The following is a 14,844-nucleotide window of genomic DNA, read 5'->3' as shown; positions in this document are numbered from 1 at the left end:
TGATGGACAATATGAGATTATCTACATTGCACTAGGACATTTTCTTTATGCTGTGACAAGTGCAATACCTCTCTTCTGGCTGCTTCCTGCAGATGACATTAGGTCCAGAGGCAGTTATAAAAGGAAGCAGGAATTCAGATGTAAAAGGCAATCTGGTTTGCCTGGTTTATTAATAAAATAATTAAAAACACGTTCAGTAAAACACAACCACTCTGATGCTTCCCTCTGTAGTAAGCCAAATGACTCCATTAATTGATCTGAAGTGCAGATTGCACTTGGCACCATGGCAAACCGTGGTGAAGTCACAGGTGGCTACACAGCCTAAAGGAATCGTTAGAGTGAATCCTCAGCTTCTAGAACAATGGAGACACAAGCCCCCTCAGAAAGCACACGGCTATACACAAGTGCTTTCTGTCAAGAGAGCAGAGAGTGAAAAGTTGTTTAAAATCCTTTTCTTTTAACAAATAAAAAGACAACACAGAACTGATCATGTTTCCTGGCAAGCACTGAAGGAAGGGCAAATCATCCAGGCACTTTCTGGGACCTCAAAGAAGCATCCAATCCACTGAGACATCTTAGTGACGGTGAGGCCCAGCTATTTAGAAGGGGGGGATGTGCACAGTCTGTGCTTGCAGGTACCACAGCGGCACACACAAGTGGTCAGTTAAGACACACAGTGTGTGCTGTGACTGCAATTGTGCACTCCTGGAAGCTAGATGCAAAATTGTAAATCTCTGGAGCTCTGATTATTATAAAATCAAATTCAGACTTCAATCACCATCAGACCAGTGTAAACATGTTAAGATTTAAATACTTAAAGGGAGAACTAAGAGTTTAATCAAAGTCAGACTTTTTCCAAAGACTGGAGATCAAGAGGGATACACACACTATTTCCAACTACTTGTTGCTGGGGTAGTTGTAATTCAGCCACCATTTGCCTCTTTAACAGAAGGTATATGACAGCTGATCACTCTCACTATAAACAGAAAGTTACCAATACTGACCCCTTAACATTAAATAATTCTCCTGCCTCAGCAGTGAATGTGAATCTAATCTGGCACTAATTTCTATTTCCAAGTATCTAAAATGAGGTTTCCTTTTGTTGCTCCCTCCACTAAGCCCAACATCTAGCATTAGAAAGACGGGGGCCAGAAAGGCCAATTAACAAGAGTATCTCTTGTAAAAACTACATTTCACATCTTTAAAAAAGTGTTTTAAAAAGTTCATCACAAAGTGTAAAATAGCAAGAAGTCAAAGCATTCACAGAACTCTGCACATGCCACGAATCATCCTACGTCACATTGTGGATTCTTTCTGTTGCTACAATAGTTCTTTGTTTGCAAAGTTATGCTAAATATTACTAACTCCCCACCCCATGTTTCCCCTCCCTCCCCAAAATAACAATTTGGCACTTAATGTTACCATAATGTAACAAAATAAATGTTAATAAATTAGCTTCAATTTCAACCAAATCCACTACAGACTGAAGACTGATCAAGCGGTATATTCTGGTTTGAGGACACCTAATGCTTGCAGTAGCTCTGTGAAATATTTAAACCCTTATTTTCTCAGGGAAGCATGCATATAGCTGTGCTACAAGAAAATCAAGCCAACCCTTTTTAGTGTGTGTGCTTTTGTACTTTACAGAAGCCAAATTTAAACAAAGCAACTTTGTGTTGAAGAACTTCATTTGTAGCACAGATTAGATTAGATCAGCAAAGATTAGATTTCCTCCCTAGTTTAAGAGATTCTGCTACCCAACTGGAGACAGAAACAGACCTTTTTACAAAACGAGAGACAACACCTTCCAGGGATGTCCAAGGTCTTCATCTCATGCCATTTTCTGCACAGAGATTGAGAAATTGTCACATTCATGGACTATCTCTGCCACGCAGTAGAAATCATCTCCCTTCCTGATTTGATCTTCAGACTCAAGTCTCCGGTGGAATGCTATAGTGTTGCTAAAATCCGTGAGAAGGAAACCACCATCACACAGAACGTCTGCCCCACGCCTAGAGTGAGCGCTTCCAAGGGGATCATTTGTTTGCCGGCAGCTCTGTAAACTCCAGCAATAGCTGCACCTGATAAGAAAAGAGCATTAATGTGCTATGGCAAATTTGAGATCGAAACTTAGTTTTACCACAGGAATGGACAAGCAAGGGCCAATTTTGTGGTCTGGTCTATTTTTTTTGTTCTGTTTTAGTTATGTGAACTAAACCACTGAATGCTTTGGGATTTTAGATCTAAATAAAAGAAAATAATCATGCCAGCAAATAATTGTGCTTGCAAAAAGCAGTATAAAAAAAAAAAATCTTGCCCCATCTGTGTAAAAATCTCCAGTCATTAACCAGACATTGGTTAAATCAAACACTTCAAGTACATTTCAAAAACTAAGCGGCTGGAAAGAACTGCTCTCTTTATTCAGCAGGTAAGATTAGAGTCTTGACTTCTACGTTTTCCTCTCCAACTATTGACTTCATTAATGCCTAGAACAGCACGGAGTACTTAGTGAGACATGTCAGTGTTCTTCTAACATACTTGTGGCTATGAAATAGTGCTGTCTACACTTGTTAACAGCCACCAGAGGAGTGTTTAGTTTCCCAGCCACCCTAACAGGCTGTTGCAACAACATAATTAACATGGAGGGACTGAGATTTGATTAACCTATAGGTGACCACTGTTAGCAACTTTCACTCTAGATGGCATATGTATACACATATCCTCTGTTAAAGAAAGGGATGTGCTGGGCACATTGTTTACCATCTTCATAAGTTACAGGGAAATAGAGAGCGGTCCTGTCAGGAGAGGAGACGGAATACACAAGAAGGACCTTGGCCAATGGAAGGGATTTCATTGGGGAAAATGCAAAGTATTATATTTGAGGCGGACACATACGCACCAGTACAAGGTGGGAGAATGGCAGATAGGGAAAGAGTGCTGAACAGGATCTGAGGACAGCAATGACACATTACTCATATGCTGCAATGCGATACCAATCACAATACAGGAGTGTTATGGGGTAATAATAAAACCTTGCTAATGCCTCATTGAATGGGGCTTCTTCAGATAAACTTTGTTTATTCAATGGGTCATGGGCCCTACGTGACCAGGATCTTTTGCCCCCATAACCCAGAATCCTTTGCCCAGTTTCAGGCAAACATACAGAACACTGTAAAATATTTTAAATATATTTCAAGTCAGAAAGCGACGAGTCGTGCCCCAGTTAGATTCCATGTTTATCATCTGGCTCCTCATTGCGCTCAGTTTGCACGAGTTTTGAAAACCTTAGTGGAAGGCACCATAGAACGAGAGTATTTAGGAGCTGTCTGGGAAGGTCTAATTTAAAGTAGGTGGGGACAGGACTCTTGCTTTGAGATGTTTGCTCCTTTATCGTGGGGAAGAAATAGCATCCCACTTCAGCAAGCTTCGGAAGTGAACTGTCACCCAGAGACACTCATCAGTCACGCTAGCACTTCTGAGCGTCTAACATACTTGTTAAGATTCCAGCAGTAATCGGTCCCACGATGCCCATCAACAAGATGCTTACAGACAGGAACTTCCCGTATTTGTGATGTCTGAGGGTGAGGAGCGCCAGCAATCCTGCAGGGATGTGGAGACACAGCGAGGACACCAGTGCCCACAGGAACACACCATACCACATTTCTGCAGGGCAAGGAGAAAGGAGGTGGACACAGAAAGGACACTTCACCGCCTGTCTGAACCCAAGAGTAGCTACCCAAGACTTTATCAGGACTGGACTTGCACTGTGCAGGCGCTGTATAAACACGTCAGATGACAACATTCCTGCTCTGATGAGTTTAAGAAATGAGCGAGTTTCACAGGTGGAAAAGGAGGATACATAACAACAATACAAAAAGATAGAGATCACATACCCAAAGAGTGTCCATTTTAAAAGCTCTTTTAGCATTCAGGAAATGTACAGTATGAGAAGGTTTGCAAGAGCACAAGTGGGCATCTAATCACCACGTGCTCCTTTTCAAGTCTCCCACTAAGAGCTGCAATGTCAGAACCATGATAGCAACATAGATGCCACCTTTTGTTTTGCTACCTGCCTGTGAAAACACATGGTGCACAGGATCGAGCTGTGACCTGACTACGGGCAACTACAAAAGTTTGTTCTGTACTGGGAGTGGCAATGCTAGACATTGGGCCATTCCAAATGCCTGTCCTGACTAGCCCTATAACAATCCTTTGAGCGTCCACAATCAGATCCATTGTTTATTATAGCAACCATGATATAGGCATGATTCTCTGAATCTCTTTATACTATCAAAAGTTACCCCATGCTGCAGAGAGACTAAAGTAATACCAAGATGGTCCAAGTCATTCCAAGATGTTTTGGAATAAGAACCTGAAAGAGCAGCAACTAGACAGGACACTGCAGTGACCGCCATCAAATGAAACCTTCTTAAATGGGGTTGGGAGAGGGTAAGGAAGACATCAAGAATGCAATTTTTTTGGCATGGACGAGGGATATGACTATGTGTTACATACCATGATCCCTCTACATTGCCACTTAAAGAGAGTGGCTCCAGCTTGAAAGTGACTCTGAATAAGAATGGCTGCATCTCCTTAATCAGGATTGCTCCTCGCAGTATTCAGAGGCAGACTTGCTCAGTTTTGTGACAATAACATGATTGACGGCTTTTTACTCCAATGAGCCCTACTGAGTCAACACAATTACAGCTGGATTCTATGTTGGTGCATGCAGAGCGGAACTACCGGGCCAGATTCTGCCCTCATTTTACTTCCATGTGACCCCATTCAGGATGAGGGCCACAGAGGTACAACTGCAGGCAGGAAGTGACATGTCGATTTTTTTTTTTTTTTTAAATCAGTGGTGATGCACAAGCCAGGAAGAAGCTGGCTTGACCTGCACATCCCAGGCTGGGTTTGCAGGACTGGCAGTTAAGGGCAAGCTGTATTTGTAAACTCACTAAATATGAGCTGATTGCCAACATGGAAGCAACTTATGGTGCTAGGGCACCCTTACAATCTTATTCTGGTATTTTAAATAATTCTAGTACTGACCCGGAGAGAAAAAATATCTCAAGAGCCATGGCATAGATTCTGTGTTATTTGTATGATAGTTTTCTCCTGGAAAATTAGTTAGCTTGGATTTCCAGCACTAAAGGGTGTTTGAAAACCACATCCTTAAGTCAAACAGCAGAGTACAGCAATAAAGAAATCTGTGCTATTACTTGCAATTTATTTTGATTCTTTGAAAACTATGGCTCTGCACTTGTTCTTCTAGAGATCAGCTGTCTTTGATCCCAAGCAACAGGGATGCTTAGAAACAGAAGGCAATTTCTTACTCTTGTGTAAGTGTAGTGCCTCTGAAACAGCTTTCTCTCCAGAAGAACAGTCTGGATTCAATAATCTTTAGGAAGCAGCTAAATTCAGGCAGCAGAAAAACTGATCGAGTTTTTCTTTCCATTATGAAGCAGAACTCAACCTGTTCCCATTGAGTTTGCTGACAAGGACTCTTGTACTACTTCTGCAGAAGACATTCCAGGTCACACAAGCAAGGAATTTAAAGTTTTGTAATATGACAAGTGTTAATACCACAGAAAAACTGTGGAAACTATCCAGGAAACGTTGTTGTTCTTTTTAAGTAGATTGAGGGGACTGGAGTTCTGGTAGCTCTGCCAGAGGACTAAAACAACGATCTTTGAGAACCACTGTTCCTCATTTCAAAGGATGTTTACCGTAACTTCCTCTGTATTTCTCCTTTGTCTTATTATTTATTATTGTATTAGAATACTCAAGTTCTGTATGGATGTGTGCTTTTACTTTAAAGCTCTACAAATTAACTGTCCCTCAAAAAAAAAATGAATTGTACCCCTGAATTTAATTTGTCACTACAGCTATGCATCTATTGCTTGCTATGTTTTCCATAGTTTAATACACTTTGAGTCTCAACAGCTTACCTACTATATCCAGTTGCTCCAGATAAAATGCATTACCTGTAACTACCAACTACACAAGCTTGCCACTTCTACACGCAGCATAATATGGAATTCTTAAATCAAGATTGGATACTCTTCTAAAAAAAATAGGCTCTAGGAATTATTTCTTTGGAGTTCTCTGGCCTGTGTTACACAGGAGGTTAGACTAGAAAGATGATCACAATGGTCCCATCTTACCTTTGAATCCATGAACAGTGTTACATTTAAATATAGCACCATAATAAAGAAGAAACTTAAATACTGCAGCAAAAGAGTTCTCAAGTGTAGAAGTGAGAGAAATATCCAAGGATTTCTTTTAAATTTTCCAATGAGATAACTATTAGAAAGAACTTCCTACGGAGTAAACAAAACTAGTCCTCTCTCTCCCTGTTCTCTGGAATGAAAGGAAGTTCAGTAAAATACAGCCTGCCTTTTGTGATACCAAACCTTTAATGAGATGACCAGTAGTTTTTAATGCAAGCTAAATCACCCTTGTATCCAGCCTCTCAACAATTAACCAAAGAGCAGCCTTTTTGCACTTTCTTCATCTAGCAATATAGTAATAATCTGAAAAGGCTTAACTCTAGCTCCCCAAGCTACACACAGACTGTATGCGTCAGACTACTATCAGACTGGGATATTGTATGTACACTATTTATGCCTGCAGAAATTTGTTAGTCTTTAAAGTGCTACAGGACTCTTGTTGTTTTTGCTGTGTACGTACACTAGAAGCTTGCAGCCAGATTTTGCTCACACTGTAAACCTGTCCCTCTATTTTAAATGCCATTCTCTACATGGCGTGTCAAATGTCATGTACCCTGGAGAGGCAACCGTAGTGCCAAAGATATCCATCCATTCAGGGACCAATAACAAAGAGAGCTTAAATGACCCCATTCTGATCTACATTCATCTCCCCTGGAGGGTGGAAGGAGTTTTTACTTAGAGGTTTTAAAATGAAAGCATGGCTTTGTTGGCTGGTACAGCTGGTTTTAAACCAATTTTAAAGGCTGGAGTCACTGCTTGACTGCACTTGAGCATTCCGTGGCCCATGACCTATTTCAGTCACTTGTAAAGCTTAGTCACCATTTCTCACATCCATTTCCCAGGCATTTGCCATGTTTCAGAACTTGCTGAAGTTCTGTCAGGGCTTGGCTTGAATTTAGAGGCAATACAAACCCTACTGATGGGTTTCTTTCTAGGAGAGACACCACAACTCTGTTCACAACCCTTTACACAAGATTCTCAGTGGGACTATCATCAGTGTTAGCAAGGGCAGGAACCCTAGTGTCAGGCAATGGCAGATTACTTCAGCACTGCATTGATTAAATTTGCTCAGTGTTCAATTCTGGTCACCCTATCTTAAAAGGCAGACAACAGAGGGGCTGGGAGACATGGAATGAAACCTGTGAAAGGCCAGGAGCGATTCCAAACCCTGCTGGGATTAGTTAGTTCACAGAAAAGGCAAAGAGGAGAGACCATGACCAGAGCACCTAGAACGATGGAATGGGGACTCGGGAGGGGGTCAGGGTTGGTTTGCCCAGGGGCGGTCCCTGGGCGGATGGGGACCCGGTCAATTCTTGGGGGCTTGTCCGAGCGATTGGGGTGGGGGGTCGGTCGCAGGGGAGAAGGGCCGGTTCCTGGGGACAGGTCCAAAAGACGGGGCTGCGGGGGGACAGAGCCTGGAGAAGGGACCAGATCACGGACGCTCCGGGACCGGGAGAATGAATGGGGGGCCCGAGTACTGGAGCATGAGGCGGGGTCCCGAAAGACAGAGCCGGGGATCAGGTGCTGGAGAATGGGGCGGGATCCCAGGGGCGGGGCCGGGGGCTGCCCCTCCACCCGCCGCGGTACCTGCGAAGCTGACCAGCGGGCTGGTGTACAGGGTGCCGTTGCCCACCCGCGGCACCAGGCGCAGACTCAGGATCTGCTGCAGGAGCCCGCCCGCGGCCGGCCCCGGATCGCCGCGCTCCATCGCGCCGCCATTAAAGGAAGTAGCCTGATGCTGTGCGTCCCAGAAATCGTTAACCCCGCCCCCCGCGGAACGGACGGCTCTGTGCACCAATCATAGCGCGGACAGCCCTCCGGGTCCCGCCTCCCACCGTGACGGACAAGCGCCTCCATGCATCACTCTCCTACGTCCCTAGAGGGGCGGGAGTAGGGCGCAGCGCATCCGGCGCGGCCAAGTCCCGCCCCCACCGAGCCGGCCCGGCGTGTCTGAACGGTGCAAAAACTTCAGACAGGAGCTAGTTCAGCCTCGGGGCCCTGCGGCCGGCAGATGCAAAGTCACCCCTCCTCAGTCCCGCAGCGAGTCACGGGGCAGCCCCAGAGCTGGGCACAGAACCCCGGCGTCCAGCTCACAGCACAGAGCCCCCCCGCATCCCAACACATCATGGCAACGCCCCCACGAGAGAGAAAGACCGGCTAGCCGCAATGCATGCTGGGACGGACTGCTCCTGGCAGCGGCCTACCTGGGCTCTGCCTTTTCTGGACGGGGGCGGGGCGTCGCACAGCGGAAAGGTCGTTTCCGCAGCCAGCCGGCGCCGGATGTTCCGAGTCCTCCCGGTTCCCCTCCATTAGCAGAGGACACTCTAGCCCCCTCCATTAGCATGGAGGACGCTCTAGCCTCCCAGCTCGCTATCTCTATGGTGTCCCGTAGGGCGCTCTAAGCTTCCCCAGGCTTGTCTCTATGGTCCATCCCCCCCCCGCGAGTACAAGGGGGCGCTCTAGCCCAGCCTCCGAGTGTCCGTAGCTCGGACGCGAGGCGCGGAGAAGGGCGCTCTAGCTCGCTCTGCCACATCTCTCTGGTACTGGCTGGCGGCCTGAGCGGCTGAGGCGGATCCGGCGGGGCGTCTCCGCCGGCAGCATGTCAGGATCGGAGGAGTATTCCTCCGCCGAGGATGAGGACTATGTGCCTTCAGGTGGGCGGGGCGGTCGCGGGTCTGAGCCCCCCGAATCTCCGCTGCCACGAGCCCTTGCGTGAATAACAATCACGTGGGCTGCGCCGGTGTCGGGGTGGCCTGTGGTGGAGGGAGGCTGTGCTGGCGGGGGTCTGTGGGTGGGGGGAGGATTGTGGAGAGCTGTGATAGCGGGGGAGGGGTTCGATGGCGTTAGGGGCTGTGGTGGTGGGGCCGGCTGGCCGGGGGCTGTGATGACAAGGGGCTGGGGGGCCGGGGAGCTGGTTGCCCCTGTGCGTGGGGGTGACGGGGGTGGCCTTTGCTGGAGTAATAACAGTAACTTGGTTCTCATCCAGGCCTTCTTGTGCAAGGATCTTAAAGTGCTTTACAAAGGACGCCAGTAGCTTATTGCGTTCAAGGAGCCCTGTGGACCCTGCCACAAACACATGCACTCACTAGTGTGAGCTGTGCCTGCACTTAGACGGTTTGCAGGTATAGCTTGGCCAGCCAGCCTGTTTTAGCCTTGTGTGTGCTTAGAGCAGCCATTCCCAAACTGTGGCCTATCAGGGACAGCTGGACACCTGGTTACTGGAAAGGGTGCCAATCTATTGCTCTACTCTTAGCCAGCCTTGCCTCACCTCAGATTTTTGAGTCCTTCTCCAGACTTACTGCCTTCAGCACCCTTCTTTGCTGCTAGTCTTAACTGTCCAGAGGAGCTGCAGAGTGAAACTGGCTTGTTTCTAGTCAGTTTTTTTCTGTTGCCCAGGTCATTCTGAAAAGCAGCTATGAAAACTGACAGGCGTCTGGTCAGTTTCATTCTGCAGTTGCCCAAGAAAGCCCTGAGCACCAGTAGATGCTGTCTGTTTGCCGACTCAGGCCGGTATAACTTCATCATTACACTTGGTTCACATCTGGAAGGATTTCTTGGCAACCATAGTGGCTAGAAACTTAGCTTTTTAGAAACAAAAGCTTAGATCAGGGGTGTCAAACATCCGGCCCGGCTGGATACAGCCTGCCAACCTTTTTGTTCCGGCCCCTGGCGGCAGTACGTGCTGCTGTGACATCTCGCAGCGTTGTACTCTCTGGTGGTGGTGCGTGCTGCCGCCAGAGGATACGACGCCGCGAGATGGCGTGCGCTGCTGCCAGATGGCTGCCACAAGATCTGTGTACTCTGGCCGCAGCGTATGGAGCACTGTATGCACAAGACACAGCGCTCCAAAAGTGCCTAGTATGTCAATTTATGATATGTATGGCCCACTTGAAGTACGTTTAATTCAAATCTGGCCCACCATAGCAAATGAGTTTGACACCCCTGGCTTAGATTGTGCAGAAAGTGATGGTGTACACCCATAAATGTGAACAGCAAACCGTGTCACCTGCAACTTTATGATGAGCATCTCCACTTGCATTATCATTTATAGTGTGGTAGTGCCTAATTGGCTGATGTTTTAGGGATCAGCCACACTGGTAAGATGACCCCCTGTAACTTGGGGGTGCCCTGCGGCTACAGTTCAGATCCTTGACATCAGTAGCCAGCCCACAATCCTATGGTCTCATCCTGGCTCTAAGCAGCCTTGTTACTCCTTGCAGGGTGACACCAACAGGCAGTGAATCCCCAAATCCATCCTCTATGAGTTCTTAATTACCAGATGCTCAGACCATTCTCCTCTCGCTCATCAGTTCTGAAGGTGTGAACCCAGCCCCCTAGTTATCAATTCACTTTGGCATACACACTCCACCCAGCTTGCACACCAGAGACCTGCTTGGGATAAAATAAAACTAAGAGTTTATTTAATAGAAAACTCACAAACTCAAAGATGAATTAGTAAGGGAAAACAAACGTATACAAGTTGCACAGAAAATAAACACACAGACGCAACCTGAGGCTTTACACGTCCATGTTAGATCAAATCACTTTGAACAGCTTCCTAGTGCACCCCCTAAGTTTTTGGGGTGGTGGTGAAGAAATCTCATGTTCATGGATAGCTTCCCATCTAGAGGCTGTCCCTCAGTTTCTGGATGATCAGCCTCCCTTCCAAGCCTCTCTTTAAAAAGCTCTTTCCTTTTTTTTTAATTCTCTCAGGCCTGGTCTATACTATAGAGTTAGGTTGACACAAGGCAGCTTACGTACACTTAACTATGTGTCTATGCTAAAATGTCGCTCCCGCAGATGTAACTGCCCCGCTATGCTGACTTAATAACTCTTCCATGAGATGCGGAGAGTCAATGTCAATGTAGTTAGGTCAAGATGGTGTCAGTATAGACACTGCATTGCTTACATTGACTGTTACTGGCTTTCAGAAGCATTCCACCATGCCCCACACTGATAGTACAATCGATGTGTAAGCGCTGCTGGTGGAGATATGCACCACAGCACAGGGAGCAAAGTGTAGACACGCACAAGCGATGTAATTACTTTGGCGGATGTATGCCCATGTAAATTAGGTTGATTTAATTTTGTAGTGTAGGCATGCCCTTAGATTATGGTTGACTCCTAATCAGATTAGGGAAATTCTATTTTGACATGATAGCAGGGGATGTCACTGTTTTTCCACTAACTCGTATGGTCCATCATTGTCTTTTCCTGGGCTGAACAATCAATGGGTATTTGAAGTTGGTTTAAAGTAAACAACTTGTTTGGGAGCCGCCCCTCCCCATTTGACTGCTACACTTCCTTGCTGTGACATGTAGCTGACGCTTATGAGCACCGTTTTCCATATATACAAATGTGTAAATTCATGCTCCTGGTCTATTTATGTATCTCAAGACTGTTAAGTTCAGAACATTACAAGCTTTCATAAGAGATCTTAATTGCTTAATTATAATACAATGACAAAGTACATAATCAGTCAGTTTAACGACTTATATTTGGAGTTTAAACCTTCTGTTCTCCCCTTGGGGTGTCTGGACCTTGATTGTCACATAAACCAACCAGGCTGAGGCCCCATTGTGCTAGGTGCTGTGCAAAGGTAGGAAATAGAAATAGGTGTGATAGAAATGAGCTCTGCTCTCTGAAACCTGACTGCTAATGAAACCCATCTTGTAGCCTTTGAAAGCAGTATATGTATAGCTTGTTTCAGTAGTGTGCTTTCTGTGGGCAGACCTAGGAGAAGGTTCCGCTGGCAACACTTGGATGTGCCATGTGTTTGCTATTCTAATTGTGGCAAATGGGTCATTTGAAACCATTTGCTCCTCTGTGGCAAGAGCAGAATTGTCTTTGTTTCCCTTTGTTTCCTGTGTGATTGTGGGTCCCGGTTCTGTGTGGTTCTAGGTGGGGAGTACAGCGAAGATGATGTGAGCGAGTTGGTAAAGGAGGACGAGGACGAGGAGAAACCATACAAAGAAAAAGGCAAAAAAAGTTCCAAAGGCACTGTGTGCAGGTAAATGCCAAATCCGCCCCACCTTAATGGGATCATAATAATGGGTGAGTCAGTGGCTTTATTGCTAAGCCACAGAGGCCAGCTGCAGCCACCCTGCTCCCCCATTTCAGTGGTGAAAACGCAGCGTAGGTTAAGCTTTTCTCTTCTGTTATTTTGAAAGGTTACCTGCCAAGACAATACAAAAAGTGCCAAACATGTAAGGGAAGATCCTCAAAGAACATTCTTTCCATTCTGCAGACAGAGATGTTGAGGCGGTGGTTAGATGATTTGGCCTAGGCCACGCGGTGTCAGAACCAGGAATAGAGTCCAGTTCCTGACTTCTAGGTTCAAGGTCTCTCCTCTAGGATGCTTACTTCCTTACCCAAGTTCTCCATCCCCACCGGCCTTTGTAGCATGGGCTTTTGCCATGTAATGGAGCATTTAAAGAGATTGTCTGAATCTTGCCCTCCCCCAACTTTCTGAACTAACCAGAACGTGGGGGTGTCCAGCTAAGTAGGTTCCGTTGAGGGTAAAGGGAAGCCTCACAATTAGAATCCAGCAGTCTGTAAATACAGAAATGTTAAGTCACGTCACCCGTGCTCATGTTTCTACTGGTGAGGCTTTGCCCTATCTCAGCTTTTCTGTTGGCATCTTATTTCCAGGAAGAGGAAGAGAAGAGTCCTGTTAGTGCCGGGTGAAAGAGAGGAACCGAAGGATCAACAAAGCGACAGTGAGGAGATAGAGGAGGCTAATAGTCCAAGGCAGGGGAAAGGTGTTGGAGTGGAAGAAGAGGAGAAAAAGAAGAAAGAGGACGCTCTGTGGGCCAGTTTCCTCAGTGACATGGGACAGAAATCTAAAGCACCAGCTGCTGCTCAGATGCCCAGTCCACAGACTAACAAGGTAATGGAGAAACTTGGTTGAGGCAATTCATTATTGTATAGGGCTGGGGAAAGAACCCAGAGGAAATAGTTCTAGCTAGTGTTGGTTTACACAGCAAAAAATGGATTTCTCCAGCCCTGAATGTGGCCTCGGAAGGCCAGGGTGCCAGAAGTGGAGTTGAGCTCCGAGCACCAGCCTGAGTGCTGAAGCCAGACTCTTTCCTAGCAGCTGGAAAGAAGTGACACGGTTGAGTAAATGGCACTGACCTGTCATGGCTGCTTTTGGTGCTGTTCAATGGGAGCATTCTGTGAGACCCTTTCAGCTTCTTTTCAAAGTCCTGGATTCCATGTGTAAAGTCTAAGAAACAGCTCAGGGAATGCAAATAAAGCTGCACAATTGGGTACAGCTATCCCTATAAGGCACAAAGCCTGTCTCTTCACTGGCTTTGGCATGGATGCTCCATTTAGCCTGTTGCACTGGCTAAGAGTGCTGAAGTCCTGGCCAAACCCTTCAGCATGGTGTAGGATGGGAAAGTCTGGTCCAGCATGGGAAGGAGGGGAACTGGAGCTAACGGCTGCCAATGGCTTGTTGAGTTCCAGCTATACATTGTGGAGGTTGACTTCCCCCTATCATGGCACACAGCTGTAGATGGCACATGTCATTTGCATGAGTATGTCTAGTGCAGAACTTTTCCTCTTTGGTTCCATGTGCATTTCATAAAAAGGAATACTAGGGGGAGGGGAAACATGGGGTGTAAAATGTACCAGTGCCCTTCACATCCCCCTGCAATCCAGGCTGTCCTGAAGATACTGCAGGTTTGGATTGTCACTCTAGGATGAGAGAGGATCTCATCTCCCTGCTTTCTCTGCTGGCTTTCTTTAGAGTGGTGCTTTTTAACATAATCTGCTCGGCTGTGGAGTCTCTGACCCAACTGGCCTTATCTCTGTGGCACAAGTCAGATGTTACAAGACCAGACCCTGATCTTGGGTCCTTTGGGCATGATATACTTGGTTGTAAACATGTCAGCACAAGAATCTGAAAGTGAAACTGATCAGAACTACTATTAACATAATGAAATTGACTAGTCCAAGTGGTTTGGCTCTTACTGTTAGCTGATCACATGGAGCTAAGTGCTTCCTGGCTTCCAGCTGCTGAATTGCAATAAAAAAAACCTTAAAATACATCATTTTCCTAATGTCGCTTTTCTGTGTAAGTGAAGACAATAGGGGTGAACAGGAGTCAGTGAGGGCACGGTTTGCCCCAGAGAACCTTTAGTAGAAGTGGTCATGAGTGAGAAGGAAGGAACCCAGATTGACTCTCAGATCCCAGTATGAGCGTGGAGGGCTGGCAGCGAGAAAAAACATATGTAAACTTGAGCATACATGTGCTGGAGTCATTGAGAGACATTAAACCCAGGGCCCCACAAGGCCATGTATATAGCACCACCCTTTAGAATACAACTGCATCTGAAGGCTCCAAATGGAGTCAGTTGTATAATCCTTGTTTTTCATTTGCTCATAACTTTTAGAAAAAAATCTCCTGTTGGGTTGAAATCTTCATGCTCGGTCTCTGCCCACAGGTGAACCGTTGCTTGTTGAACATTTGAGTCACTTACATTCATCATTTTTATAAAAATAAGATGATTGGGGGGGGGGAGGAGGGGGCAATACACTGTTCTGATCACTGCTTTTTTGTGGGCTCGTTGCTAAAAAATGGCCAGACTTTGAAAGTTTAGATTTGGCA

General features: G+C 46.1%; 2 protein-coding genes across 6 annotated transcripts in view; one reads left to right on the top strand and one right to left on the bottom strand.

Annotated features, from left to right (window-relative positions):
* Positions 1–1,390: 1,390 nt before the first annotated feature.
* TMEM170A (transmembrane protein 170A) lies at positions 1,391–8,352 on the bottom strand. The gene is made up of 3 exons (XM_067530154.1): positions 7,821–8,352; positions 3,493–3,663; positions 1,391–2,081 (listed from the first exon to the last, which is right to left on the bottom strand). Exons 1-3 carry the CDS (start codon positions 7,939–7,941, stop codon positions 1,951–1,953), a joined length of 423 nt encoding a protein of 140 aa, XP_067386255.1. The 5' UTR covers positions 7,942–8,352; the 3' UTR covers positions 1,391–1,950.
* A 307-nt stretch (positions 8,353–8,659) lies between these two features.
* CFDP1 (craniofacial development protein 1) overlaps positions 8,660–14,844 on the top strand; it is a 95,318-nt gene continuing 89,133 nt past the window's right edge. For 4 of the 5 annotated variants that reach the window (XM_067530146.1, XM_067530149.1, XM_067530148.1 and 1 more), the window contains exons 1-3: positions 8,660–8,887; positions 12,135–12,243; positions 12,885–13,122. In XM_067530146.1, coding sequence (XP_067386247.1) covers positions 8,833–8,887; positions 12,135–12,243; positions 12,885–13,122 — 402 coding nt within the window. In that variant the 5' untranslated portion in view covers positions 8,660–8,832. The remainder of the gene's footprint in view (positions 8,888–12,134; positions 12,244–12,884; positions 13,123–14,844) is intronic. The other variant, XM_067530147.1, reaches the window with a different exon arrangement.

Source organism: Emydura macquarii, unplaced genomic scaffold, assembly GCF_026122565.2.
Source record: "Emydura macquarii macquarii isolate MOO-44397 ecotype Brisbane River unplaced genomic scaffold, CSIRO-AGI_Emac_v2 contig_3042, whole genome shotgun sequence".
Taxonomy (NCBI): Eukaryota; Metazoa; Chordata; order Testudines; family Chelidae; genus Emydura; species Emydura macquarii.
Note: the sequence above shows the minus strand (reverse complement) of the source record. Positions and strands in the feature narration are given on the sequence as shown.

Bases quoted from the DNA above. Each gene is read 5' to 3' on its own strand.
- TMEM170A (XM_067530154.1), bottom strand. From the start codon at position 7,941: ATGGAGCGCGGCGATCCGGGGCCGGCCGCGGGCGGGCTCCTGCAGCAG. The intron at 3,664-7,820 runs GTACCGCGGCGG...CTTGCCCTGCAG, and splicing joins CCCGCTGGTCAGCTTCGCAG to AAATGTGGTATGGTGTGTTC. The intron at 2,082-3,492 runs GTATGTTAGACG...TTTTCTTATCAG, and splicing joins TACTGCTGGAATCTTAACAA to GTGCAGCTATTGCTGGAGTT.